This window comes from Melospiza georgiana, chromosome 1 (assembly GCF_028018845.1).
Source record: "Melospiza georgiana isolate bMelGeo1 chromosome 1, bMelGeo1.pri, whole genome shotgun sequence".
Taxonomy (NCBI): Eukaryota; Metazoa; Chordata; class Aves; order Passeriformes; family Passerellidae; genus Melospiza; species Melospiza georgiana.
In genome coordinates, this window is record NC_080430.1 from 19,530,189 (window position 1) to 19,557,679 (window position 27,491).

General features: G+C 36.9%; 1 protein-coding gene across 5 annotated transcripts in view; it reads left to right on the top strand.

The window, feature by feature from the left end:
• NEBL (nebulette) overlaps positions 1-27,491 on the top strand; it is a 246,579-nt gene that overhangs the window by 115,929 nt on the left and 103,159 nt on the right. For 3 of the 5 annotated variants that reach the window (XM_058045718.1, XM_058045709.1, XM_058045727.1), the window contains one exon: positions 23,625-23,691. The exons of the other annotated variants lie outside the window; for them this stretch is intronic. In XM_058045718.1, coding sequence (XP_057901701.1) covers positions 23,690-23,691 — 2 coding nt within the window. In that variant the 5' untranslated portion in view covers positions 23,625-23,689. The remainder of the gene's footprint in view (positions 1-23,624; positions 23,692-27,491) is intronic. 5 annotated transcript variants of the gene reach the window in all.

Consider the following 27,491-nt stretch of genomic DNA (forward strand, 5'->3'; position numbering starts at 1 on the left):
AGATTGCTGAGAATCCAGAGCAGTGTGTTCATGATTCATTGGCTTTTTTTTCTATTCCCATAACTTTTTCACATTCTCTTTTCTGGTCTCTCTTTCTCAATGCTTGTGATTTACATAACAATAGCTCCCAACATGTAGGAGGAAACAGTATTTTTAGACTCCAGAATGCCAACTTGAAGGATACTTTTTGGAATGTCAGATAGTCATTACAGTAATGCTGTATGAAACTGTCAGTACAGGTGGAACTGAATAATTTAGATGACTTAAACTATGGTTAAATTTCTGCTGAGCAGGCAGATTTCCATTTTCAGCAATGTATAATTCAGTTATAGACCATATTCCATGGGGGTAGTAAAACAGATATCCTTAATGAGGAGACATTCCTCACCTGCTAAAGGTCAACTTCCTGATCCAGAGCAGGAGAAGCATTAGAGTCTATCAGTGATGTGGTTATAAAACTGCTTCTTCTGAAATACAGGTGGAAAGGTGCATAACTCTTCTCTAGAAACAGCAGAAGCATTTTATTTTTGAGAAGCTGGAAAACAAACCCCTGCCCAAGGCATAACTGCATTTGGAAAAATGGTTAGCATTAGCAATAAGGATTTATAATGCTGTTAGTGTGCTGTTTATTGTATGTCATACTGCCCACAAGAGTGTTAGGTGTGTCAATTCAGAGAGGCCTTTGGGTAAGTCCACTGAAACACTATCTGCAAATCTGTACTGAGGTTCTGGTAAGCTACTGATGTGTGAAAGAAACATATTAGCAAATTGTGTAAAATGGAAATTCCTTTCTGTTGCACACAAGTCTATTTGGACTTGAATGGCATGTGACCTTGGGACAACTTCTGCCTGGGGAAGGTTCCCTTTCAGCAGCCCCACAGTGGGGATGGTAAGCAACCTCAAATGAAGCTTCTCAAATGTGAATCCTCAGAGATGCAGGGGGAAATATTTTAGGTTAAATGGATCTCTGATAGTCAAAGCAAGCAGATGTGACGCCTACATAGCTGCTTCTTAATGATCTTATTCTATCTGGCTTTATTCTATAGGGTTGCTTAGAAAAAATATTTTTTCTCTCTTTTTCTTAGGCAAGTATAATGTGATGCTTATTGTTGTGGTTTCTTATATTCTTCTAGAGTTTCAGAAGTCTATTTTGTAAGTTTACAGAAGAAATTATTTTAACTATTGCCTTTTTTTTGTATTAGTGCTTTCATATGAAATCAGTTGGTAGCAGAAGTATGTAGCCTCAAAGTTTCAAAAAGTTTTCCATGAAGTTCCACAGGGAGTAGTATAGTCTTTCTGATTCTAATTTAAATAAATAAATTTGACAGGATGACTGTAACCTTGCTCACTGTATTGACAAAATAAAATGAGTTGTGTGGTGGAAATAAAGCAAGCCGTCCAGAAAAATCCCCAAAGGCATGGATTTACTGCATATGTAAGTGGGTCAACTCATGCATGAGAAATGAATGCTAAATGTAAATTGGTTGCAAAACTGTAGACTTTAAGTAGAATTGAATCAAGTGATAACCTAAATATTTTGATAGGAATGTCCTATCACGCCTCTCTTTGGAAAACAGCAAGACAGCTCAGCATTACAGAGAAATAGTTAAATCATGTATCTGTGTAAACTGGAACAGTGTCATTGCACTCCAGAATCAAAGGCATTGCATTCATTTATGTTCCTGGCATTGGTAAATTTTAAGTTGAACCTGTATTTGTTTAAACATGTATTTGCTTTGATGAATTGCTTTATGTGATACACACTTCAATTCAGTAAGACTTCTCTATTCTTTGATGAGCAAAATGTTCAATCCAGCCTAGAAAAATACTTCTTGGGTTTTTCCTGCCTTAAAATAATAATAGAATAATCTAGATAGGGAATACAAAAGAAAGAAGTAGAAATTTCTATCTCGCTGACTTAATTTTCTATTTGTGATAACATTCATATTGCAAGGCAAGGCTTATACGAAGGGCATCAGTAATTTAAAAAACTATATAGTCTTCAAATATCTAGCGTAACATTTAATGGACTTAATTTTTAATCACCACTAATTGCCAACTTGTTGACAGATTAGTGTGTTGCAGATACGTATTGATCTAAAGGTCTGTACTCACCTATAACTCTGAAAATTCAGATTGAAGGTTAAAACAGCTATGTAAATGTGAGGAATAAATAGTCAGGTATGCCATTTCCACATTTTGCTGTGGTATTGACTGTATTGCATATGCCTCTTCAGGCAGTATTTTATGGAAGGAAAAATTCCAAGCTGTAATGAAGAAAACTATGAAGTGTTTTGTGCTAAGTGTTATAAGCACCTGTCCATTGTCTGACTAAAGGATGTGAGTCTGTCTTTAAACACTAGTGACTTCAAGATTGAACCTGCTTGGAAGGTTTTTTATGTTTAAGTATATGGCTCTTTTTTTTCCTGTTGTGATACTAAGCAACTGAATTATGACAAAATCCCAACTTATTTTTCCAGTATCCTTGAATATATTGAAGTGGTATCTAAATCACTAATTATTTTTAATGAGTACGTACTTTTGAAGTCAGTCTTTTTTACATATAGAAAAAAGAGAATGAAAATAAAACCTCTTCATGGCAGCTCAACTTGGGAGCTAATTAAAATGAGGCTTTTAAAATGGGAAAAATTAATTAGCCAAAAAGTTGAGAAGTAGGAATTGGCACCTCCAGAGATCTTTGAGTAGTTAAATGCTTGCAAGGAAAATATAATATCTTATTTCCCTGTTTTATTTCATTGTCCATTGCCTGCTTATTATTTTACCTTTTAGTTCCCTCTTACCTAATGGTTCTGTGCTTTGCATCAGTTGCTAGGGCACCATTAAACCTCTTGCTGAAGAACAAAACATTCTGCTTCTTCTAATACCATCTTTAATCTTGATCCCCGGAGATTTTAATGTCTCACCCCTATGATGCTCACAGGCTTCATTGACCTTGACAACAGGAGTATCTGGCCCTCTGTGGCACTTTTTTTTTTTTGGTTGTTGTTGTTTTGTTTTTTGCATGTTAAGACAAATTTAAATGGTTTTGTGATTTCCTCTAGGCTGTCAGTAGATATATTTGTTGTGACAAAGGCAGCAATGTAATATGTATAACCAATGACTGGCATTTTTAACCATCCAACCATCCTAACACAAGAAAAGTTTACTTCTCCAAGCAGTAAATTAGAGTGACACAAGATTGTGTTCTAACCCTTTCTGCTCTTGTAATTATTTAAATAATGATTCAGTTAAAGAGATATTTGTGTACTTTTTTTGGGAGGCTCTTTGTCTCATACCAACACAGTCTCACTGTTAGAAACCACATTATTTTAATGGAAAACTGAAGGGTGTTTCTTCCCCACCGCCTCCTCCCCAGATCTGCCTTGAGTTTCTGTCTCTCCTGTCTTCCCTGAGTTGGTGAGTGGTGACCTGGTTCAGTCCCCACAAAGGACAGTGTATAAAGGTGGAGATGCTGAATATGTCACTAAGTAAGCCAGCCACAAGCAGAAAAGAGGGGGTCTGAATGTCAGTCCCTAGTGGACTTTGGGAAAATACTCTGAAGACAATATAATTTCAGAGGTGGCTTTTTTGAACTTCAAGTCTTTTCTGAACTTCTCCCTGCTGGGTCTTGCCTTCCTTTTTTCTTTACTGGGGAATAGTGGTGTAAAGTGAACCCATACCCAGATTGGCCAGTCTAGTGCTTTTCTAGCCTTGTGAGGAAAGGTATACTCCAGAGTGTGTGACTTCTGTTGCCAAGGTTAACTGGTTTTTATAGGGTTTGGCATAACAGGAGAGCTGTTCTGAGCTTCCACCACAGTGAGTGGCTGAGTAGCTGAGAAGGATAGTGTGGCTGGTGTGGGTTTTGGGGTGTTGGCACAGCAGAGATGGTCTTTGAGGGAGGACTGGAGGATTGTCTTATGAGGAACCCGTGGCAAGACCCAGAGTCTGTACTGGGACAAGGTCTGGGTGTCTCCAGGCTGTACCTTGGAGTGCCAATACTGAGCAGGGTCCTCCTCCCTCCTCTTATCATTAAGTGGGACAAGGGTACTTGGTCACCTTTCATCTTAAGTGAGATTGGCTACCATTTTGTTGCAGAGCTGAACAGTTGTGCTGTTCCCTCAGGTACCGCTGATGGAAAGTGAAGCATTCAAATGATCTGTGGAGGTGCCTCAATCTCATCTCTCATGGTTTCTTGCCTGCTCAGCAACGATACTTGCTCTGGTGTGGGCTGGGCTGCCCTTGGCTGCAGTGTTGTGAGAACAGGAGGAAGGGCCAAGGGTTTTATTTGCCTGTGCCAGCAAGCTGTAGATGTGACCAGGGCAAGGGTAGCAGGCATGGAATGAGGTCACTTGTTTGGCATTGCCTTTTGTTTAGTGTTCCTTTCTGCACAGTGTGTGTTTCTGGCTCAGATGATAGCTGACATGCTGTCTTGAATTGAGTTAGCAGTCAGGGTCCTTTTCAACAGAAATGGAGTGGCTGAAAGGCTCAAAAATCTTGGTGTTGATGGAAAATTAAGCAGAATTATCAATGAAGTTATGGCAAAAGTTATAGAAACTGACTTTACTGTGGGATTGGGGATTAGATGATCAGCCTATATTGAAAATTAGTGGGAAAAATGCTCAGAAGACACAAAAGGGTTGAGCTTTTGTTATTAAAAAAACCCCATTAAGCAGAAAAAGTCTATAAAGCTACAGGGATAATGTAACTGCAGAAGTGAATGTGATTCTGTACAGTTTCTTATAAGGCAAGAACTAGGAGCAGGAAATGTAGCACTCAGGCATATACTTAATAGAAAAGCAAGTATGTGGCATATAATAAAAACGTGAAACTCATTAATATAGGAACCAGGGAAGACTAGAAGTATAAAAGACATTAAAATGAAGATTAGACAACTTGTGAAACTGAAATTAATCAGGAAATATTAACTGTTGTTTTCCAAATACAGTGACAGGGTTGGTAAGGCTTTGGTATGCTGATAGCAGGAAACTGAAATGATCTTATTAAGGGGAGGCTGTTCCACAAGTACTTGCCTTGGCATGCATTACTGAGCAGTGACAGAGCAGTGATGGTGTCATCAGTGAAGCCAATGGGTTTAGTGACCTTAGTACCTTGTGCAGTTTCTAGTCACAGCTGTGGCTCTGTCCTACTCCGTTGTGACCAACCCATTGTGTCCTTGGTTAGCCATAACTGGCTTGCATTCAATGTACAAAGTTAAAAAGGATTAATAATTATGCACCTGACCCTAGACCCCCTTAGATATCAATGGGCTTCATTCATGACTTCTGATTGTCTTCACTGGCTCTTTGTTACAATCCAGAGCGCATTTCTGAGCCCTGGATGGTGAATTTTTGAAGAGGTGGCTGAGATGGAAAGGTAACTGAGATGTGATGGATATTCCTTACATACATGCAAGTGTTTTTGCATGGCATGGCAGTTGCAGACAAGGTATTAGTCATGAGTAACATGGCTTTGACCCCACTAGCATCTTTTACTGGTTTTCAAGTGAATCTCCTTAACATGTTACCACACTTGCCTTGGCAATGCAGGACCCTCTTGAAGCATACAAAGTGGATTCATAAACTGCATGATGTGCTCCAACCACCAAAGTGTACCCAGTCCATTGGACCAGAGTAGAGCTAGGCCGTAGCTGCTTCCCCTTCTTGTAAAATATTTTATGTCCTTAGAACCATTTCACCCTAGAGATCTGCTCCTGTTACACTGCAGAACTTTCTAATGGAAACATTGCTTATGTTATCAGGCTTAGAAATGAGACATCACTTGGAAGTTGTGTTCCCTTGAGACCTGAGTATGATTCTAACTGCACTCCAAGCTTTAAAATTCAGAAAGAGGAAGGCTGGAAATAGTGGGCGCTGAAAATCAGATTGTTGCATGACCTCTGTTTGCCCTGTCAAGGGGTCACTGAGACTTGTCTGGTGCATGCACTAAACTTGTAATTTATGTTTGTGGGGGATGTCAAGAGGAAGATTCATGCCTGGATGTGCAGGTGCTCCATTAGGACTTAGAAAGACATGGATTGATTAGGTGGCTATTGCCATCTGCAAAATTAGCCTGGTCAGAGACCCCTGACAGGGAAGCTTGGTGCATAAGCAGTGAGCCAGGCTGCAATTGATAAAGCCTCAACATGTTGGTAGTAGATAACTGAGATATCTGTGAGAGCTATCACGTCTGGTATGCTGGCTCTGAAGTTTTGGGGATGCCATACTGCATCTGTCTGATGTTGGAACTGAATTTTGCCATGTTTTTTGTCTGGGTCTACAGAAAATAAGCAAACTCTGTGTGTGTGAGAGAGATACAGGAGGGAGGAGAGGGTAGCCAGAAATTTAGCTGGTTTCTGTTGCTTTTGGGGCAGTATATAAATATATGCCAGATGTATAAATGAGACTTGGGAATTGAATATATCCCACAGGTATAAATGAGACTTAAAAGTTATCTGGTAGGCCTGTGTCTGTCAGAAAAGATATTCCTATGGTTCAGAACAGCATGAGGAACTTGAGGAATCCTAGGAAATCTGCTCCATGTGGGCAATTTGTTTATATTTTATAACATGACCTTTTCTGACATAACTAAATAAAATGTGAGGGTTGAGAGGTGAGGCACACAGTCCTTCTCTGTTAAACTAATAAAGCTGGCTGTTAGGATGTATGCCATGGGTCTGGCTTTTGTTCACCTGTGTATTCTGCTCAGTGTAAGGCTTCTATTCTCAGATATGTACTGCACAGAAATGGAGCCATTTTCTCAGGCTGTTTCTTCTGGTTTTCAAGAAATGCCTGGACAGAGAAGAGGGGTCTCAGGAAGTATTTTCTACTGTATGAGCACTTTTACTCACTGCACTTAAGAACATTGCATTGTAAGGGCCACTGAGGCAGGTCCTTAGCTGTCATCTCTGTATTTGCTCTCAGAAATGTTGTAATGCATGTTTTGAGCCTGAGCTTGAAAGCCTTCAGATTTTTTTGCTCTAAGTGTTTATCTGGGTGTTACCTGAGGAGTTTCTCGTTTGTCAGACAAGTTCTCTTAGACATGATTGAATGTATGGATCAGCCATCACTGATTTGTATGAAGACAGGGCAATACATCTTACCACAACTGGGTTTGGGAAGTCTGCTCTTTATTCCTGATCTTTCTGATGGCATGTTTTGTTGCCTATGTCAAGCTACTTCAGTTCTGTTTCCTTTCCAATAAAATGGGAATAATTATGCTGAGGGCCTTTAGAAAACTCTTTCAAGTTATAAAGAAAATGGTAGAACACCTGAATGGTGTGGCTGCTGATTGTTGTTACTTGTGTGTGTAAATTTTCCAAGTGGTAACTTGGGAGCACAGGAAAGAGTACAAGGAGTGTCTTGAGTCACAGCTCTAGTCTTGCCTTTAGAAAGGCATATCATAAAGAGTTCTCAAAACCCATGTCAAACTCTGTATTAATCTAATTTCAGCTTTAGCCTACTCTTTTTGAAGACAGTTCCTTAATTTCACCTGCTGCAGGTAAGAAGCCTCATCCAGTTTTCACAACATAGTTCTTTATGGCAGGGCAACCTTTGTCTTTTTGTTTGCATGGCACTTCTGCCTCTGTGTTGAGAGAGGTGTCATTCTCAGACTTTTGTTATGAGAAGCTGAACAAGTGAATAGTTTTTCATGTGGCCTTGCCAAAGTTTCACTATTCCACAAAGACTTGACTCTGCCTGTTCTGATGGGAACTCACTTTTTTTTGAGTACAGAGAGTGAGTGTTTTTCATGCTAGTGTGAGATTTAAAATGTACCTTTCCTGATTAATTTCAGGATTATATTTGGCTTTCTTCATGGCTGTTTTGGTGGCCTGCAATTACTGTGTGATTAATTTGGATATGCAAGAATGTCTCTTTCCAACTATCAAACCTGTAACTTGCAGCAGAAATTCTCTGAAGAGCATATTTTTGCATTAAGTAATATTTAATTTCCTCTGATTGCTCCAGACCTCAAACCTGATTAGTTTTACATAGAGAATCTTTTTTACAGCCATACCTCATTAATAAAATTAGTTAATAAAATTAATCATGGTCAGACCCTTAAGGTATTTCCTCTTGGTACCTTTCAGCACCATTCTCTTAATACAGCTTGTTAAATTATTTGTGCAATTAGCTGATCTACCTGTCTGAATTTGCAATTTGTGGATCAGTCATATTTTCTAACTTAATACATAAACCTTATTTTTTTGTACTACTTCTCTGTGGCTGCCATGCCCAATTTGATAGATTATTGGCAGTTCATATAATGATATTTATGATTTCAGAGTGCATAGTTATTCTTAGGTTCTTTCAGTTTGGACACAGAAACCTGCAAAATAGCAGATTTATTAGAAATTTTAGTGAATATATAAAATAACAATGAAACATTTTATCACAGGGATTTGCAGTGTATTGCTTGATAAAATATTATTAAAAATGTTTTTGAGATAAAAGGATCGTATGGTGACATATCATATATGGTGATAGGCTTGAGATATTCCTTGCCTGCTGGTTTCATACAGCTTTTTATAAAGCTCAGGTAATTGTATTTCCTTTCTTGATATAAGTATATGAAACAGTGTAAAATTTAAAGACCTTGTTAAAAGTCTTCTTATTCGCCGTAGATGTGGACATAGCTCTTGGGTTTGACCTATTGTAGTAAGAGTTTCCTGGATACTTTTTGTTTGAAAGATGCTGAAATTTTGCAAATTCTTTTGCTGCAGTGTGGAACCTTTCAAAATTATTTGTCAGAAATGAGAACCCTATTTCTGTGCTCAGAGTGTGTGATAGATAGTTGTGTGAGGCACTTGTTTCACATGTAGGTTGCTGTCTCTCTGTGTTGCCTATGTGTCTCTGCCATTGGAAGACTCTCACTTTGCATACCTATTTTTCATAAGTAGAAAGAAGAGAGAGGGAAAGAGAGAGAAATCAGGATAATTAATGCAAAGTTTCATAGAGCTAAAGCAGAATTCAGTTCTGAGTCCCTGTTTGGAAAACTTGAACATGGGTCATGCATCTGTGCACATAATATGTTATGCCAATTTTATACAGAATTTTGAAAATTGCATGAAAGTTTATAATTTTTGAGGAAAGTGATGTGCTGATCACCTTCAGTCTTACTGGATACACAGTTAAATTGATGTGCATTCAGAAAGAGAATAGATAGGTGGAAGACACTTGAATTTGAAATACTATCTGTAACTTTAAATGCTGTGTTTGTACATGAAAACCAAAGGGGGTCCACAGGTTTAATGTGTGAAGGACCATAGCTCAAAGTCTTGTGTATCTTTTACTGCTGAGATCAAGTATTTGTCTGGTTTACAGACTGGAGTCTTCTCCCTCCTTCCCTTTGTCTCCAACTCCACCAAGAAAACTGAACCTCTCATTCTCCTGATGCCCAGCATAAGAAAAGGAATCTAGACAGTCACAGCTAGTTTGACCTCACAGCAAAGTTCCTATTTGCCAACTCAACTCTATCCGAACCACAAATGGGTTGTGGAGGGATTTCTTCTCTGGAGGCAAGAGATGTAACTTCCAGGAGATATCTGAGTTAATCATCTTTGGCCAATTTTGCCAGTGAGGTTTTCTGGTGTGCCTCCTGCCTTCCTTTTTAACCTGGGACTGTCCTCTGCCAGCTCAGTGGTCGGTGGCATTCTCCTGAGACTCTCTGGTAACATCTCATGGGGGTGGAATGTGTTTCTTGGGATGGGATTAATCTTGTATTAGCTTGGTATTTTGATTATGAAAGTGCCAGGAAATGTAGAGGCACAAGTACATTCTCATGTTGGTGTACTGGAACAATTAATCTGTGTACTTGTTCCAAAGACATTTTGTTATCAGGGTACAGGAGGCCAAACGCCTTGGTAGATCTGTGTGGCCAGCTCCAAATGCCTTGCCAGTGGATTGTTAAATAAAGGGAAATCCTTTAAGTTGTGTGTAAGCCTGAAAGTGAGGGGATGTCCTGCTACTCTTTTTGGTTTTATTTTGTTTCATCTTCTTCACTGCAACACTGGATCTGCATTGTTTCCTTTTCTGTGTTCATTTTACAAACCATTTTTAGGGCCATGTTAGGATTCTGCTTCAGCAGACTAGTAGCAGTATAAGCCTGTGTGCATGGGCTTGGCACTCTAGGTAGGAACTTTGACAATTTCCCTAAGAACTCTAGAATATTTTTAATGTTTTTAGATTTTTCAGGAGGATTTTTGCACTGATACATAAGGACTGTTGCATTTATGTGCTATTAGAGCAGTATCAAACCAGACGATAGAAAGCATGGCTTATTTACTCAAATGCAGTCATGCAACCCTGACTTGTCTAGAAGCAGACATATTCTTAATTGCCAAGCAGAGTTTGTTTGTGTTAGAATTATTGCTCCAAATGACCTTGGCAATTTGCAGTCCCCTGTTGCTAATAGCTTTCTGAATGAAAACAGTGGACCCTGAACTCTGGAGGTGAATAAAGTAATGCTTTGCTGTGTATTAAGAGGAATTTTCAAGTATGCTTTTTGCACTGTTTGATAAGAACACTGTTTACTAAAATACTAAAGTACTAAAAGCTGTTTAGTCTTTCTTATCAACAGTTAACTTTGATAACCCTTGTCCCCATAGGCAGTCAGCATTTTTTAAATTCTAATTTGTTTACTGTGCTCTCTTCTTAAGTGAGTAGCTCATTTAAAAAAAATTGCCCTTTTCCCTTTTGTTTAATGATAGTTCTTTTAAAAGAAGCCTGCTGTCACATGGCTAGCAATAATCTGTATTTTTGCCTAATTTCCTTTTCCTTTTTTGTTGTGTGTGTTCTTGGTTACATTTGATTTTATATCTAGAAGTGGAAAGAGTCATTGCTCATTGAAATGGGGGTCTATAAAGACTCCTTTGTCTTTCAAACTAAATTTCTTTTTGGTATCCTGAGTCTTGTTCTTGTACAGGATTTTGCTAACATCTCTGCTTTGTCTGTGCTTTCCTACACAGATACTTTTCACACTTCCCCTTCATGCATCTTTAGTTTTGACAAGTTGGTTAGAAACACTCTTAAATTAGAATAAAGGAAATCAAGGCACTTGAAGGCTCTTTTAAAAAAAATTAAATTTTTATTATTATTTTTATTAATATTTAGTTTTTATCCTTTCCTGGACTTTTTGGCTCAATCCAGTATATCTTAATTAAGTATATTTTGCTGTAATTCTCTTATGGAAATTATGATAGTAGTGATGATGTTTCCCAACTCTGCTGCTTTGTGGGAACCTGCTTGACAGCATTAAAAAGTAGCCTTAATAAAAAGAAATTACTTCTATTGAAAAAAGTGCTAAAAGTCAATGTGGTGACAAGCTGTCCTGTCTTGAAAAAGCAATTTAAAACGCCTAAATCATAATATCATTTTCTCAAGGCTTTTTAATACTGAAATCTACGTATGTGAAGAGCAACAGAACATGGAAAAAATTCACTTTGCAGAACTGAGAGGAGATGTCTGTAAGTAAACTTTTCTTTGAAAACGTGTTATAAGAATAGAAACATTGATAGTGTGAAATCTCTCTGAGCAGTGAAACAAATCTGTGGTGTGTTTTAAAAAAACAGTGCTGTTGTCCATTTTATTCTATTTTAGACCCTCACATCAACATCTGCACACAGCAATATCTGTTATTAAGCTGTTCAGGTCATTAAACTGGATGTAAGGCTGTGCAGAAAGAATGCATGAACAAAGATTCATTCATCAGTATTGTACAGTAACTATCTGCCAGCTTCCTTCTGGCACTTTCACTCTGTTTCCTTCTTAAAGGAAATGAGATCATTCAAGGTAGGCTTGTCCTTGATGAAAGAGGTGTAAACTATCTTATATTTTCAAAAGTGTTATTGTTTAAGAGCTTGGCAGAATTGCTTTTTGCTACTAAATTTTTGATGGCCAATACTAAAAAATTGAATACTAAGAAATAGTCTGAAGAATTAAATAAATGTTATTAAGAATTTTTTTGGATACTTGAAAGCTATATAACTGTTGGGGAGCAGATTTTAATTGCCAACTTCAACCTCTCTGAGGAGAATTTATAAATTTAACAGATGGCAACTTATTAAACCAGTCCCTTAGTCAATATGGGAGACTTGATATCAATTTTTACTCTGATAGAGGAGAAGAATTAACTGGCAATGTAAAAACTGGCACTTATTATGGCTATGATCTGATTGAAGTAGGTATGTTTGAGCAGACCATGGCTCCAGGCAGTAGTGTGTTTATTTGGACTATTAAAAGGCCCTATTTGCTAACCTTAAAGCAATTAACTTAAATGCAGCACAACTGTAACCACATTGCAATGAAATGCAACATGACACAAAACAGAATCAGTCTTAGTTCAGAAGTGATAGTCTTGAGGGGTCTGATAAAGGAGATAAGCAAAGAATGACACTATTTTGTGGCAAGTTATTCAGGGTAGGGCAAGAATAGAATGTGAGTACCAACAAAAAAATTATAAGTGAAAATGTGATTGTAAGGTCAGATAAATATGTATGTATAACTTATATCTATAAAATAATGGCCTCTGCACTGACCTTTACCTTTCATAAGCTACTTCTCTGAAGACAAAATCTCAGTGCTTGGTAACAGTCAAAAAAACATTATGCATTAGGAATAAATAGGAAAAAAAAGGGAAAATGAAAGAAAAGAAACCTTGATTATACATCAGTGGCAGTCCCTTTTTCATGAAGACTTTGAATAATGTTTTTGGAACTGCTATGTTCAAAAGAAAACAAAAATTCTGGAAAATCACCAAGGATGATTAAATCCAATTGGAAGAATGAATGAGTTCTGGTACAGGAGTCTTCAGCCTAGACAAAAGGGGTTTTAGAATTCAGAAAGGTGTTGCAGAAAGCTCTACACAATTATCATAGAGAGTATAGTCAGGGAGTGACTGCTTTCTCTGTCTTCTCATGCAAGAACTAGGAAGTAACAAGTGAAGCTCATCTGAAGGCAAACAAACCAAGAAGAAAGAGGTGCTTCCTTGTGGAAAGTATTAAATGACATATTTTTGTGCTAGAAGTCTTATATGAGTGCAAAAAACCTAGATTAGTTCAAGAATAAGGCAAGCCCTGAGAAAAAACTATGCTGCAAAATGAGAAAAACCCATACCAGGTTGAGGAAATACACCAGACTGAAAACAACTGTAGTCAAGGAATGTGTATGTAGGGGAAATATCACATATATTTTCCCTGTCCCTACTGCTTCCAGCTAGTGCTTGTGGCCAATCTTGGATAAAGAACACTAGGCCAGATGGACCTTTGGTCTAAGCCAGTACTAGAGACTCTTGAATTCTATCTTTTTATAGAAGCAGTGATGAAACATTATTATAAAAGATTTTAATAAAAATATAAAATTTAAAATATTTATATAATAGATGGAAAGAAATTAATGCTGAATATAAGTTCCTAGCTAAATACAAAGGATACAAAAAGGTGGAAAAGTCCATTATAAATGGCTGACAGTTAAAAATAATAAAGCCTTTAAAAATAAAGGATCATTTGAAAATGTAGGTTTTAGCTATAACCAAGATAACTTCTGCCAACATTTTTATTTCAAGTGAAAGGAATGTGGTTTCTAATCCAATCCTTTCCAATTTTTTGAAGTGTTTTTACATGTTGAATTTGTATTTAAAATAAGTAAACTCTTATTTCACATTTGGGATTTAGGATTTCTGAAGTTACAACAACATATAAAAAGTTACAGTATTTTTGGAATGAAGCAGAAAGAGGAGTTCATCCCACTTCTGTGAGAGATCTGAAGCTGGACCACAATACTGTTTAAGGAGGGTTTGTGGTCAGTGAGGCATATAGCAGATGGCTGACTGTCAGATTTCAAGGTGTAGTGTTATCAAAGGGCAATCTCATAGGGGGATGCTTTTAATAGTTTTCTCAGTGGCTAGTCCTTGGTTAAAGACTTGAACTAATTTTGTAGGTGCTCTAGTGGACAAGATTGCTGGGAAATTAATGATAGATGCAAAGTTAAATAATCCCAGAGGTAAAAGGAAACTGCTGATCTTTCAACAAATAAACTTACGGAGTGATTTCAGATTCTGGGTTAAATGGTCAAACTCCAAAAATACTCATTTTTAATAGTCAGATGTAAAAGAATCAGTTTGTGAACCTGAAAGTCAAATGATACTTACCACAGGATGAGAGCTGGATTTGAAGGCCAGAGAAATGTAGGAGTCATTCTAGTTGTTTCTGTCACTGTAGCACAGGGGCAGATAAGGTGAAATCCTTGGAGGTTCTGTGAGGACACCACTGGGTAGAAGGAGCACGATACTCTCAGCAGAGGCTGTACAGAATCAGGGCTGATACCTGAGTGTGGTAGTCCTTGTCCCCATGGCAAGGTGGATTTGAAACAGATGAGCAGAGTTCAAGGGAGGACAACAGAAATGATCCTGGGGATTGTAAAATAATGTTGAGCTGTTGGAGCCGCAGCTATTCATTCATCTGTGAGAAAGAAATGGTTTTAGTACTGCATAGAGATATTTGCACAATGAAGAGATATCAATAAAGCTGGGACTTGACAGCAGTTCTGACAGAGATATGACAAGGTCTCCTGTCTGTGGATTTAAATAAACTGTGCGCAGTTGATATTTTTATTTAGAGGAGACATGTGGCGTAGATCAACGCTGTTAGCTGCTATAGAGAACACTTATAAAATGTCCTGCTCCTTTCAGCATCAGGCTAATTGGGTGTGGGACCTGGAGAAGTTCTTTCCTACAGATACTTGAAAGGACTTGAGATCTTTTCACCTTTTTTGCAGTGTGACTGTATCTTATTCTGTGCCAAACTTCTTACCATCCTGAGACTGAAATTTTTTAATGTACTTGAATTCAATGAAGGGCTTTGGATACAAAATGCCATCTTGTGCTATGCAGAGAGGTGCAAGGAAGCTGCAGACAAAGCGAACATCTGTATGAGAAAGAGAGCTTACAACTGCTGAAGGCTAGAATACCATCATCAAGGCTGAATACAATCATCATGGTGTTCAGTCTCATTTCTACAGTGTTTTGGTTGGGTTTTCTTGACATCTTTCAAAGTTTTTATGTATGTCTTCTCTGTGTGTCCTCATGGTGGCTTGCATGTAGGAAGTCAAGCTTACTCCTCTCTCTTTGTTATCTCTCTTTTTAACACCAGTTCGTGACTCTCTACTGGGTAGCTACTCACTCCCTGCAGCTCTCACCAGTGGGATAGGAAGGAAAATCAGAATGAGGAGAAAAGTGAAACTTAAGGGTTGAGATAAGAACAGTTTAGTACTTAAAACAGAGTAAATAATAACAATAAATCTAACAAAGATACAAATAATAGTAGCAGCAGCAATAACAACAAAATTACAGCAACACAACAACAGCAATAATAATAAAAATGAAATTAACAAAAAGAGAGAAATAAATGCTAAGAAAAATGAGTTATGCTCAATATGATTGCTTACCACCTACTGACTGATACCCAGCTGACCAGCAATCACTCCCTCTCAGCCCATTTCTCTCAGTTTATACACCAAAAAAGATGTTCTATGGTGTAGAATATCCTTTTGGCCAGTTTGGGCCAGCTGTCCCAGCTGCATTCCCTGCCAGGTTTTTGTCTCCTCCTTCCTGCCAGGGCATGAGAGAGACACTGAAAAATCCTTGACTTAGGGTGGCACTACTTAGCAAGAACCAAAACATCAGTGTGTTAGCAACATTATTCTCACACTGAATCCAAAACACAGCACTTTATGTACCAGCTACTAAGAGGAAAGGTAACCCTGTGGAAACCAGGACTTGATCTTTATGTAAATAGGAAGGATTGTAATTGTTTTCTTAGAGCATCTTGTCTTTAAACTGTCCAATTTACTCTTGCCTTTGCCTGTGCTTTACTTCATTGGTTTGTAATCTCTGCTGACTGCAGGATCAGAGAGAACAGGAGAAATATATGCTGTTCATAAGGTCTGCCTACATCCACTGCTGTTGGGTCTTTCAACACATAAAGAATTGTCAGTGTAGAAGTTAAGTGACATATGAAGGGCTTGCACAGGAGAGCAAGAGTGTCTGTGATGTCCAAGTACTGTTTCTTTGGACATTCTAAAATAACCCAGGAGAAATGGGGCAGCTGCAGAATCTGATAAAAAGTAAAACTAATGTTCAGAATAATCACTGTATTCTTACTGTCATTGGTAAATCTATATTTTTGCCCTTAGTGTCCCTTTTGACTTTGTGATTGACTTGTAACACATTCACAGACATTGTGCTCTGACCATTGAGCAGCTGAGCTGGAATTTGATTGTTTTGTATTACAAATTAGAAAATTCTAATTTTTTATTAAGCAGCATTCATGTAATGAATGCATTTGATTATAATATGCTGCTTATAATTTATATTCTGCTATACGGAGTGGTAAACATTGCAGAACTACTTTGAGAATATATAAATACCTGAAATTCATTATTGTTTCTTTAGGTCCTGGGTAATTTTCTTTTGTCCTGAAATTGTTCCCTTATTACAGACATGACTCCACAGATAAATGAATATTGCCTTCCTGTACATCTTCTCTAAGATAAATAATAAACAAAGCAAAGAAATTGTAAATAAACAGATTTAAGTCATCTTGATATTTCTATGATATATTCTTATATAGTTGTTTTGTTATTTTATCTTCCTTCCATAAGCAAAGCAGGCAGATTACTGTGAAATAAGTCTGTTTTTTTCCCATTCACTGTTACCTCTACTTTTTAATACACTTTTAGTATTTCAGCATTTATGTTAGAAGAGCTATCAATTTCCCTCAACACACAAATGGGAAACCTAACAATATGATGCTTGAATGTGAGTTTGGATGTAACTACTTCAGTAGAGAAAATAATAAAATGATACACAGGGTTGGTATCAACTGCTCATGCAGGGACCAGAAGAGTTCATAGTCCTTGCAGGTATAAACCTATAGATGTCATTGTTTGTCCTCTGTACCATATTCCTCTGTAGAAGCAGCAGTTTCAGTTCTGATGGATACATTTGAAAAGCTCAACAAAGTAGTGAAGTTTTGCAGTAATGGTGAAGGATTGATCTTAGGCAATATTTTTATCCTTAAGCTAATTGGTTTTTTTTGTCCTTGAATAAAATATTGAAAGGATTTCATGGTATTGAAAGGATTTTATGGTTTTGAACGATCTTGTGAAGAGAGAGGATGTTTGTTTGGAGAAAGATACTGTATGTGTTCAAGAAAGCAAAACTAAGATCAATTATCTGGAATAGGAACTTAAGTTTGAATTAAAGGAAATGTTTTCAAGAGCAAAGATAATTAGCCATGGTTAACCATGGATGATTATTCATGAGGATTGTCAGAAAATGTTCATATATGTATGAACTTATAAGGCTGAGTAATGGTTATATTTCTATTGGCAAAATTTCATATTTTACATCAATTTATGGATTCATGGTAAAAAATCCTGGTCAACGTGTTGCAAAACAGGTAGATTCAAGACAGATTTACCTACATGTTCCAGGAGTGGAACACTTACTGTTCTTCAGGGTTGATTATGTGTACAGGCGTGATGGCTGACCATGAGGATGCATTTCAGGCTGTGGTGTGACATTTGTCTTGAGCTGATCTAACATTATGTTTCTGTTTAAAGAGATGCTACTGCTGTCTGCTGTGACAGTGCCAGGGAAGATCCTGCCCCTCTGTGCAGGAAGTTAACACCTGTGAGTTCTGTGGGATGATTGGGAGGGGACAGGATTCTCTTTTAAGAGACAATGAAATTCTGAATTGATTTAAGAGAATTGTGAATCTTGACTCCTATGTTTAATGTCTGTGAGGAGGTAGGAAGTCAATGGAGATGGATAGTAAAAGTACTTCTTATAGTGCTGGAAGTTATTTAAGATCTGATCCCCCTGCAAAATGTTTAGCTGATCTAATTAAATAGAGTTTCTGTGTATCTGGAGACAATTTGATGAAAGGTGAGGTTGAAGAAGGTGATCTACTGGCTTCCTGTAAGATGCTGCCCAAGAGGCAAATCAGAGAGTTTACTACCCCTTCACCCTTGATGTTCATCCTTGATTCCTCTGTCTTACAAAATTGTTTTAAGTTAGTGCTTGATAATTTTGATTGAAAGTGTTCCAAAGGTTTGATGCATCACTGTGCACAGAGTTAATGCTGAAAGAAAGAAATGTGTCTCTTCATGTGGGATATTCATTAAATTCTCCTGAAATGTGGTCTGGTCCTTTTCTCATTGGTATCTATATAGGCTAAAAGTGGATGCTGCTTGTAAGGGCTATGAATCCATTAGAATTTTCTAGTGGCCTGTCTTCTGCCTTTTCATGTAGGTAAAAATCTGCCTCCAGCATGAAACTGGACTTTTCCAGTACACCAGGAGAACTTTGAAGTAGCAGACTTTCAGTTTTGGACATTTCTGCAACATCAAAAAGCTTTATGGCATCCAAGCCCCTGCTTTGTAGGGGAGATGATCAGCACATCAGTGAAACTGCTTCTCATGGCTGCAGGGTCTATAGAGCTGTACAGGTGTCTGATTTCCATCTTCGCACAATAGAGACTGGGATATGGGAGAGCAGAGCTAGGGCACTCAGGAGAAAATTCTCCTCTGTAGTGAAGTCGTTAAGGATTTCAAAGGCCTTTAAAGGTGTAAGTGCATTTGCAAAACAATTCTAAGTTTGTTATGTTAAGAAAAAAAAAAAAAAGGAAAATTTTTGTGGATTGCCTAATGACTAAAAGTTGCTAGAAAAGTTAAGAAGGATGTTAAAATGTTACCTTGTGTCACATCAGTCACATCAGCCTTTATTCACTTGTATTGGAGTGGACATGGATTCTCCATTCTACTTGTGGAAGCCATTTCCATTTTTCTACCTCAGTTTTTAAAACTTGAGTTATAAGGAAAAGGTGAAATTTAGGCAAAAGTATCCCTCTTTTCCCCTCTGTTCGTGAATGGTGAAAATAAAGGAGATATAAGACAGCAGACATAGAGACCAAATGTTTTTCCATATTTTAATTGGTAAAAGTAAAAATGTAAAAAAATATTTGCCAAAGACTATATTAATATAGTTCCTTTTTGCACTTGGTTTTGGTGCCAGTTATAATAAAAAACATGAGAAAAATTTTAGTGCTTAATTGGTCAGTTCAAAGCCAATATATGAGATAATACTGAAACTGTATTAAACTTCTTAAATGAAAGTTATGCTGCAATTTAAGTGCCTTTTGCTACAGAGAAAAATTGTTCTATTATAGTCTGGTTTTATATCGATAATGGATGCAATTCATTTGAAGAGGCTTTGTAATTTTGTTTTGGTATATGAAATACCATTTCATATATGCCTTTTGGCATTTTTCATGCAAATTACTTTTTCATCAAATGCAGTTTTTGTAGTACTAGCTCTGATTTTCAAAAGATTAGCATTCAAAATAAATTGATGCATAAGTATTGAATTTGTGCAATTAAAATGTACTCCAAGTAGAGAGAGGAAGTGGTTTAAGAGTCTGCTGAGATGTTTATTGTGTTTATGACTGTTGCAATGACAATAGATGCCAGTGTTGACCCTCTGTTACTAATCTAATTGCTCATAGGGATATAAATTTTCCCTTTGAAAGCAATAAAGACAATGTTTTTATAGAATCAGTGGTGAACATTGAGACATCCATTGCATTTTGTCCATAATGTAAAACATTCTCTCATAAAGATAATTAAAAATTGGTTAAATTCCACATGGTAGTGAGTGGGGTAATTTGTTTCTTGTGAGCTGGGATCAGAAATGGACACTGGGCTTTTATTTTCTGCAAAGTCAGAGGATGACTCTGAAGTCCCTGCTGGTTGGCACTCAGGCTCTTTTGTGCATAGCTGTTGTAAAATGCAAGTCATTATTTTGTGAATCACATATAACCTGTTAGTTATTTAAATACGTAGAATATGAGTCTTATGTGAGGTTTAAAACAGGTCCTTTTCTTCTACATGGGGCAATCTCTGGGTTGTTCAAAATGATAAAGACAATTTCTAGTGAATACCACTTAGAGACATGTATTTTTCCCTTCAAATGAGACAGGTAGTTTGTATTTATCATCTCCTATTGTGCACAGTTTTGATCACAGTATTAAGCATTGCTCCTGTGAGGAAGTTCATAGGGGTGCATGATTTTAATGCCTGTGTCATGAAGTTGTTAGTACTTTGAATAAAGGCAGATCCTGACCTGCATTGAGCTGATTGCTGGACTGTAGCTGTAGAGACTGCATTAAAAAAACCTGGAAAATATGAAAACAAAAATCTAATTATTCTTATGAGAAAATTATATTTTGTCAGTTTCTAAAGACAGAGCTAATTAGTTACATGTCTTAAGTTACTCTAAAGATGCTTGGGCTGTACTCTTGCTCCATACGTGTTGATATGATTGCAGTTAAGTGGTAATTAAAGGTAATTTCATCTCTACTGATGCATACACTTCTATATAAAAATATATATGTAGATTTCTGTACTGACAGTGATGGAAATCCCTAGGGATGTGAAAACTTGTTACACAGAATTCCAAGCAGAATTAGAGCCATAAGTTCAGTTTCCTCTTTATGAATTTTTTTTTTTTGCAAAGTAAATACTGGAAAATGAATGGAAATAGATTGAGGTTGCTGGAAAATATGAGAACCATGCCACAAGAAGTAAATTTCTCTTGTTCTTCCCCCAAGGAAAAACTCTGTAGTAATTGAAATAGACAGAATGAATATAAATTCTTCAGCCCTAGTATTCTGTCTAGCAATGCTGTGGCCTGTGTCATTGCCAGGTCAAAATTTATTAAATGATAACAAAATAAAGGAAGATTAAGACTTTTCAATTTCAGATGTAATTACAGAAAAATATATTTATATGTTTGTGCTATATACTGTGATGTAGGAGTTACTGCATGAAATTTATGAATTTTCATAGGCTAAAAGTAAATATCACAGTGGTTTCTTGGCTGAAAATTCATGATCTTAGGACTGCTTTCTTTTTAACTGCAACTCTGAATACTTTGTGTTCATAATTTATTTCAGGATAAGTGGAATTTTTTTTTTTTTGTCTGATCAGCCTGAGAAAGGTGGATCAGGCACAGCCCTGTGTGCAGTTGCTTATGTTGTGGATGGGATATAGGAAAGGCTGGGGTAGATCCAAAGGTGTGGGGATGGCGTAGAGACCTTAGGAGAACTAATGTCACAGCTGGCAGGGATTGTATGTCTGAGCAGCAAAAGACAGTGGGAAATCAAACCTTGTCTTTCTGGGGCTGGTGAAAAAAATCAGTTAACTCCTAAGTTATTGATACAAACTTTCAGTCATAACTCCAGTTTTGCACAGCTTTGTCTGGGGCCCTGAGGCTTCTGGTGCTCTGTTTCTGCAGTTTTAAGGAGCCATAGCATTTTTCTCTCCAGTTAGTTACATTGACAGAAGACTGAGAAAATGCAGTGATATACATTACAATTCCAGCCGAAGTTTCAGTACTTAGTAGAGCAGCCCCCACATCAGCATTTCTTTAGTTTTATTAGAGCATCTTCACAATGCTATCGTGTCTGTTACCTGAGCCTACATTTAAAGCAGTTCCTATTGCTCTTGTAGAGTTTTTCAAAACTTTAACAGCATGGTGCAGAAAAAACAATTACTTTGAGGTGCATCTATACCAATTCAAACATGAAGCCCTCAAAACATATTTTTTATTTGCTTTTTCAACAGTGTTTGTGTTGACCATGTTTTCCTAGTCTTTTGAGCTATGAATGAAATGGAGCATTTTTTTCAGTATTGACCTTTCAGCTGTGTTGGGCAGTGACTTACTCAGTGTCATTTTGGCATCAGTTGGCATTTCTGTGGAAAATGTCATTACCAATGGCTCTGCTCCCTTAGAGAGATGCCTAGAGGGGAATGTAAGCTTGCATAATAACTTAAAGAAATTACAGTGATCAATACAGACTTCTGGTATCAGCGTGAGTAGTGAATATTGTACACGGTCCTGATTTGTTTTTCTCAGAGAAAGCTTAAAGCAGGTTCCATTATGAAGGGGAAGGTTGCTTTTTGGGCAATGTGTGCTATTTATGTATAGTCAGTTCTGTGGGATATTAATAAACTGCACCTCCTATTTGTGTGTGTTCCAGAACTGCTGATATGATTCTTTCTGAAATTAAACAGTGCTTTTGAGACCTGCAGTTTACAGATGTTAATTTTAAATTTTAACTTTTTGTGACATTCCTCTGTTTGAGTTGGGAGAATAAGTTTTATATATACTTCATGGGGGAAAAAATGTAGTGTAAAATTAGGAAGGAAGAAATTGGAATTAGTTTCATATGCCTCTGCTTGTATGGAAAAATGTTTAAAAGAATGTCAGCAGAGACATGAGATTTATTCTGATGTTGGTATCTCAAGAGTATCCTTTTTTTGCCTTGTATTTTTTTTGAGGACACCACTGAAATGCTGAAAAGGTAGTCAGCCCACGGTCAGATCTTTGTTCCACTGAGATTTTTCTATCTTTTTTTTTCCCTTTTCATAGACTTTACAAAAATTTAGAAGTGTAAAAGGATAGTAAGTGGGAAAAATTTATTTCAAATTCATAGCAGAGTAAGGACAAAAAAAGGATCTCAAAAAGGTAGCTAATGGAAGACATACAGGTGGACTTCATTCTCTGGGATATTCTGAATAGAGTTGTAACTGAATTTAATATAATGTTGGTCAGAGAAGATACAACTGGGGAAGCGGATGTGCAGTCCCATGTTCAAAGACTCAGATATTTTTGCATGTCCCATGGACTTTTCTGTGATCTTAGACAACTCATAATCTTCCTAGATAAGGGAAAAATCCTGTATGAAACCGAAACTGCTGTTCACATCTAAGAGGAGTTGGCAACCTATGACAAGGAAAACTAAAAACACGTAAATGAATTATTACACTTTCGCGTTTATTCTTAGAAGAATCGAAATTGTGCAAAACAATTACAGAGCTGAGAACAGAAAAGTGGTGGAGTTCAGGATTTGATAAACTTTGACATCAGCTTGTGTTTAGAATAGAAGCTTTTTGGGGGAAGGAAGTTTTGGCAGCTCGTAGAACCCAGCACGGTGGAGACCTAATCACAGATCAGGACCACTCCTCTGTGCTCCCTAGAAGCACAGTTTACAATTCAGCCAGATACATGATATCAGTTAGGAATGATTAGAGAAACAGGAGTGTCAAAGTAGGAAGATTAACTGTATCCACAGACACTGTGGTGGTCTGGTGATGTCCTTGATTCATAACTTTTACACTTGATTTTTTTTTTTTTTTGATGGTCAGAAAGAAAAAAGAGAGTAGTTAATGGAAGACTCAGAGAGGAAGTAGAGAAAGCGAGCTGGAGCAAGAAATAAAAGAGCTCTTGGGTTAGAATTAGATTAAATTTATTCTGGTCTGTTTCTGTTCTAATGCTGCATTTGTGCGTTATAGTATACGATGTACCCAGGAAGCACCAAATGTGTCCAGAAATACAATATTATTCTCTTGATTTAAACTGAGAACAAGCATGTTGTTAACAAGAGAAGGTACCTTTTGGGGTTCTTTCTGTTTATAAGTACAGTGTGATAAATGAAATACCTCTAAATCTCAGTGTCAGTCTTTCTTGTTCTACCCAGTGATAAAAGGGTTTACTTTTATTCTCTCCAGGATTTTGTGTGATTTACTAAAAGATCTTGAATGAAGTCACAGTACTTGCAACCTGGGTGGAAGCCATGTGAGTATCAGTACAGGAATTCCTGCTTTCTTAGCTTTTGGGAAAATAAACTAGAAAATTACATACAAAATAGTAGAGAAAATGTTACTATGAATACACTGACATATGACATATATTTGTAAGGTTAGGTAGGAAATGCCAAATTTCAGTTTGTATTGGCATCCTCAGTAAAGACCATATGTGTTTATGGTTCTAAATCACATTCAGATGTTTTCATGTATAATATTTTAATATTTTTAGTAAGCTAACTACTGTATTTGCTGTATTGCCATTGTCCAGCTCTTGTCTTTCCACCTCATGGTTGTGTGTCCAGGACTGATCTTCAGTTGTAAAACTGAAACATAAAGGTCATTTCAGCTTCCACCGAATTGTGGCTCATCTTGGTTCATCAAAGGATCTGCCATAAACTTCCTGCTTGGGCCCATAATTGTTCCTCTGACTCATTACTGGAAGACTGCATTGTCTTAATTCTTATTATTTTATTATTTTATATGAAATGTTTTGAAAGTTGACCTAGACCTTCTCAAATTCTACACAATGTGTAAATTTTCTGGGGAAGTGTATTTTCTTTTTACACTGCTTTTGTGAAAGGTTTTTGTTTGGTTCTGAAAGTAGAACTCTTATCTGAGGAGTAGCAAGCTGTGATTTCAAGGTTGAACACATCTGTTTTTTACAGATTTAATTTGAAAATGAATGATTTGAAAATTATTTGCAGATTTAATTTGAAGATGAATGTTCACTGCTTCGTATCTATCTTAGTAGTGTTGGCTCTTATGATATAGAAAAGGGTGAATTCAGTTGACCTTTGCACAGTATGTTTTTTTGTAGAGTAGCCTGCTCTGATCATGGCCATACACATTCATTGTAGGAGAAGTTGTCTTACTGTGTGCCAGCATCTGCTTGGTAGGGCCAATCTGAAAAAAGTCATTGACCAGAAAAGAGTAGAATTAAACTACCCTGGTTGGCTTTGCACTGGAGAATATTTGGTATATATAAAGAAATGGTAAAGCTTGAAGTGTAAACTCTCACATGCCCACAGGGAGTGTCCTGCAGCAGAACTTTAAGGCAACTTGCACATGTGGCACCTCTGGAAGGAGGATAGCAGCAGGAGAGGAATGAGGATAATGCAGGAACTGACACGAGGTTCGACTGTGGGAGCACTGGAACAATATTTTACAATTTTCACTGTGGTTGTCTTCATCTTGGTAGTTTTGTGAGAGCTGACTATTCTTCCCCTTCACCCTCTTCATCTCCTTGCCATAGAAGCCCCCACTAGTGCAGGCAGCATGCTGCTGATGCCCCTGTTGAGATGTGTCAGGCCAGCTCTGATTTGCAGTGTCATGGGACACACTGTGTTTTCTGTGTGGGTGTTTTATCAAAACTGTCTCGGAATGGTTGTGTGGAGCTGCAGAAATGTTCAAGAACGGGCTGGTACAGCACAGCCATCAGCTATGGTCAGACTAAGCAGACCTGGGGAAGGGAAATGTGAAACTTGAGATTCATTTGTTCTGGCCAGGAGGAACTGAGAGTAGTTCAGTGTATCCAGAGATTGGAGTGGGATGGGAGGGCAGAGGCAGAGCAAGCGTAGCCGTCACTCTGACATCTTGAACTGCTTTGGTACCACGTCCTGTGCAAAGCACACACTGTGGCAGCAGTCCTTAGTAAATGAAATCTGGCTGTAGGATTTAAGTAAAAAACATTTTTAACCGCACCATGCATATACAAGAACATGCTATTGAAAGTATCCAACAGTGCCTTATTTTCACAAATGTGTTCAGCTTTAGATTTTGGAAGAAGAATGGATGTTCTGTGCTGCCAGCTTTTTCTTCTGTTTGTTTCTTCCATAAATTTGAAATGATAGTGGGGACTTTGTGCAGCCAAGCGCCACTGGTGAATAGATGTTGGAAAAAAGAATGAGAAGCCACAGTGGTATGGAGGAAATCATGTGGCTACAGCTATCTGTAGGAAAAATAAACATCCTTTTTCCCACTTCCCCACAAAAATGTTTTTGTATCTGGAAAAAATATGGAGCTAAGGCAGATAGAGTACTGAAAGGAATTAACGTCTATAAGGAAAATGCATTGCCTTACGTGAACACATTATTTAACAAGCTATTTCACCTGAGAGGAAAAGTCTGTCATTGCATTTGAATTTGGGAATCAAAAAAAAAAAAAAAAAAAAAAATCAGTGAAAAGAAATATAACAATATGGTAAAAAATTAAATTTAAGTTAAATTTCTGCAATACTGTGTCTGAAATTACAAAAATTTGTATGGCTGAGCTGAGGACTTCCCCTGGTTATGAAATATTTTGTTTTCTAGGTTTTTGTATATATGAATTCTTTCTTTTAATGTATTATTTCTTTGCCATTCTCTATCATTATTATCTTAAAATGTGTTTATTTTGTATTTTTCTAATTGAGTTTAGGAGTAGAGATGCAAAGAGACTTTTTCAAAATCACAAGCTGAGGCATGGAGGACATGATATTTAACCTTACCATTTGAAAGACTTATCCAGAAGATGAGGATGTGCTTTAAAAATGTGCATTGTTGTAGCTGTTGCCAGCTTCAAATTCAGCAATAACAAAGAATTTGTCTCTCCAAGTAGAGCATTTTTTCCAATAGAATAGGATTCTGAATTAATTTTTAATGAAAGACTAAGCAGAAGTCATTAATATTCACTCAGAACAAAAGAACTTTACTAATGTAAATTCTCACTGATTTTTTCTATTGATTGCAAACACAGTCCATCATTCTGAACAGATACTGCACTGGACAGCCTAGCAAAATGCAGAACAAAAATCTCTGTGGCTGTTATGTTTTGAACAAAATCTTTTTATTTATTTAAAAATACAAAATACTTTGTTTTCTATTTATTAAATGAAAGATCAGGACGTCTAGGTGTCCTGAAATTGAGCTGATGGGAAACTAAGAAACTGTGTGGAGAATCAAAGAGATGTCTAATTAAAACCAGGATATTCATTGTCTTTGATTTTTCTAGTGGGTGACATAGAAGAGATTTCTGTATCTTTATGAATCTTAAATACTGGCAGACAATATTTGGCATAATTTGACTCAAACACAATACTTTTTCTTTCATATTGAGTAAATGTGTGAAAAGCTTTTGTCATCTTCAGTTTAGATTTGAATCAAGACAATGCATATTTCAGTCTATAGTAGCTTATAGAGGAGAATTGTTCCATTCCAAATTATTTGTTTCCATGGATAGAGAATATATGAATATATTTTTTCCATATCAATGAGTAAATTAGTTTTTTTGGCAGAGTACAATCTGCAGCTCAGAGTGCAATTAACTAAACTATACTGGATAGCACATCTTGTACCTGGATTTTAGTTCTAGACCAAAATTTGCTTAATGATCTGATACTCTATTTATACCAAATTGATTTTAAAGTTCTGCTAACTTTAGCCTATTTTCCAATCTCTTCCCAGCTCCAAACAAACCTGTTTTTAATTCTAGAACACCTATAATGATTGCATTGGTAATCAATACGTATAAGCTGTTGTATCTCTTAGTGAGTTGTGTCATGAAATGGACATGTTAATAAAGAGATCTCTTTTTCATGCATAAAATTATTTTGTAATGAATTATTGAAAGTAGTAAACTTCAGTTCAGCGTAGTTTATAAAAGAAGTCAGGTGGTGTTAAACTGAGTAAAAAATATGTGCTAAACTGTAATTTTAGCAATGCTTTTGGATTGTACAAGTAAATATTCATACTTTTGACTAAAATACAGGTCTGGTAAAAGAGATGCCAATTATGCTGTTTTACACTGCTTGGG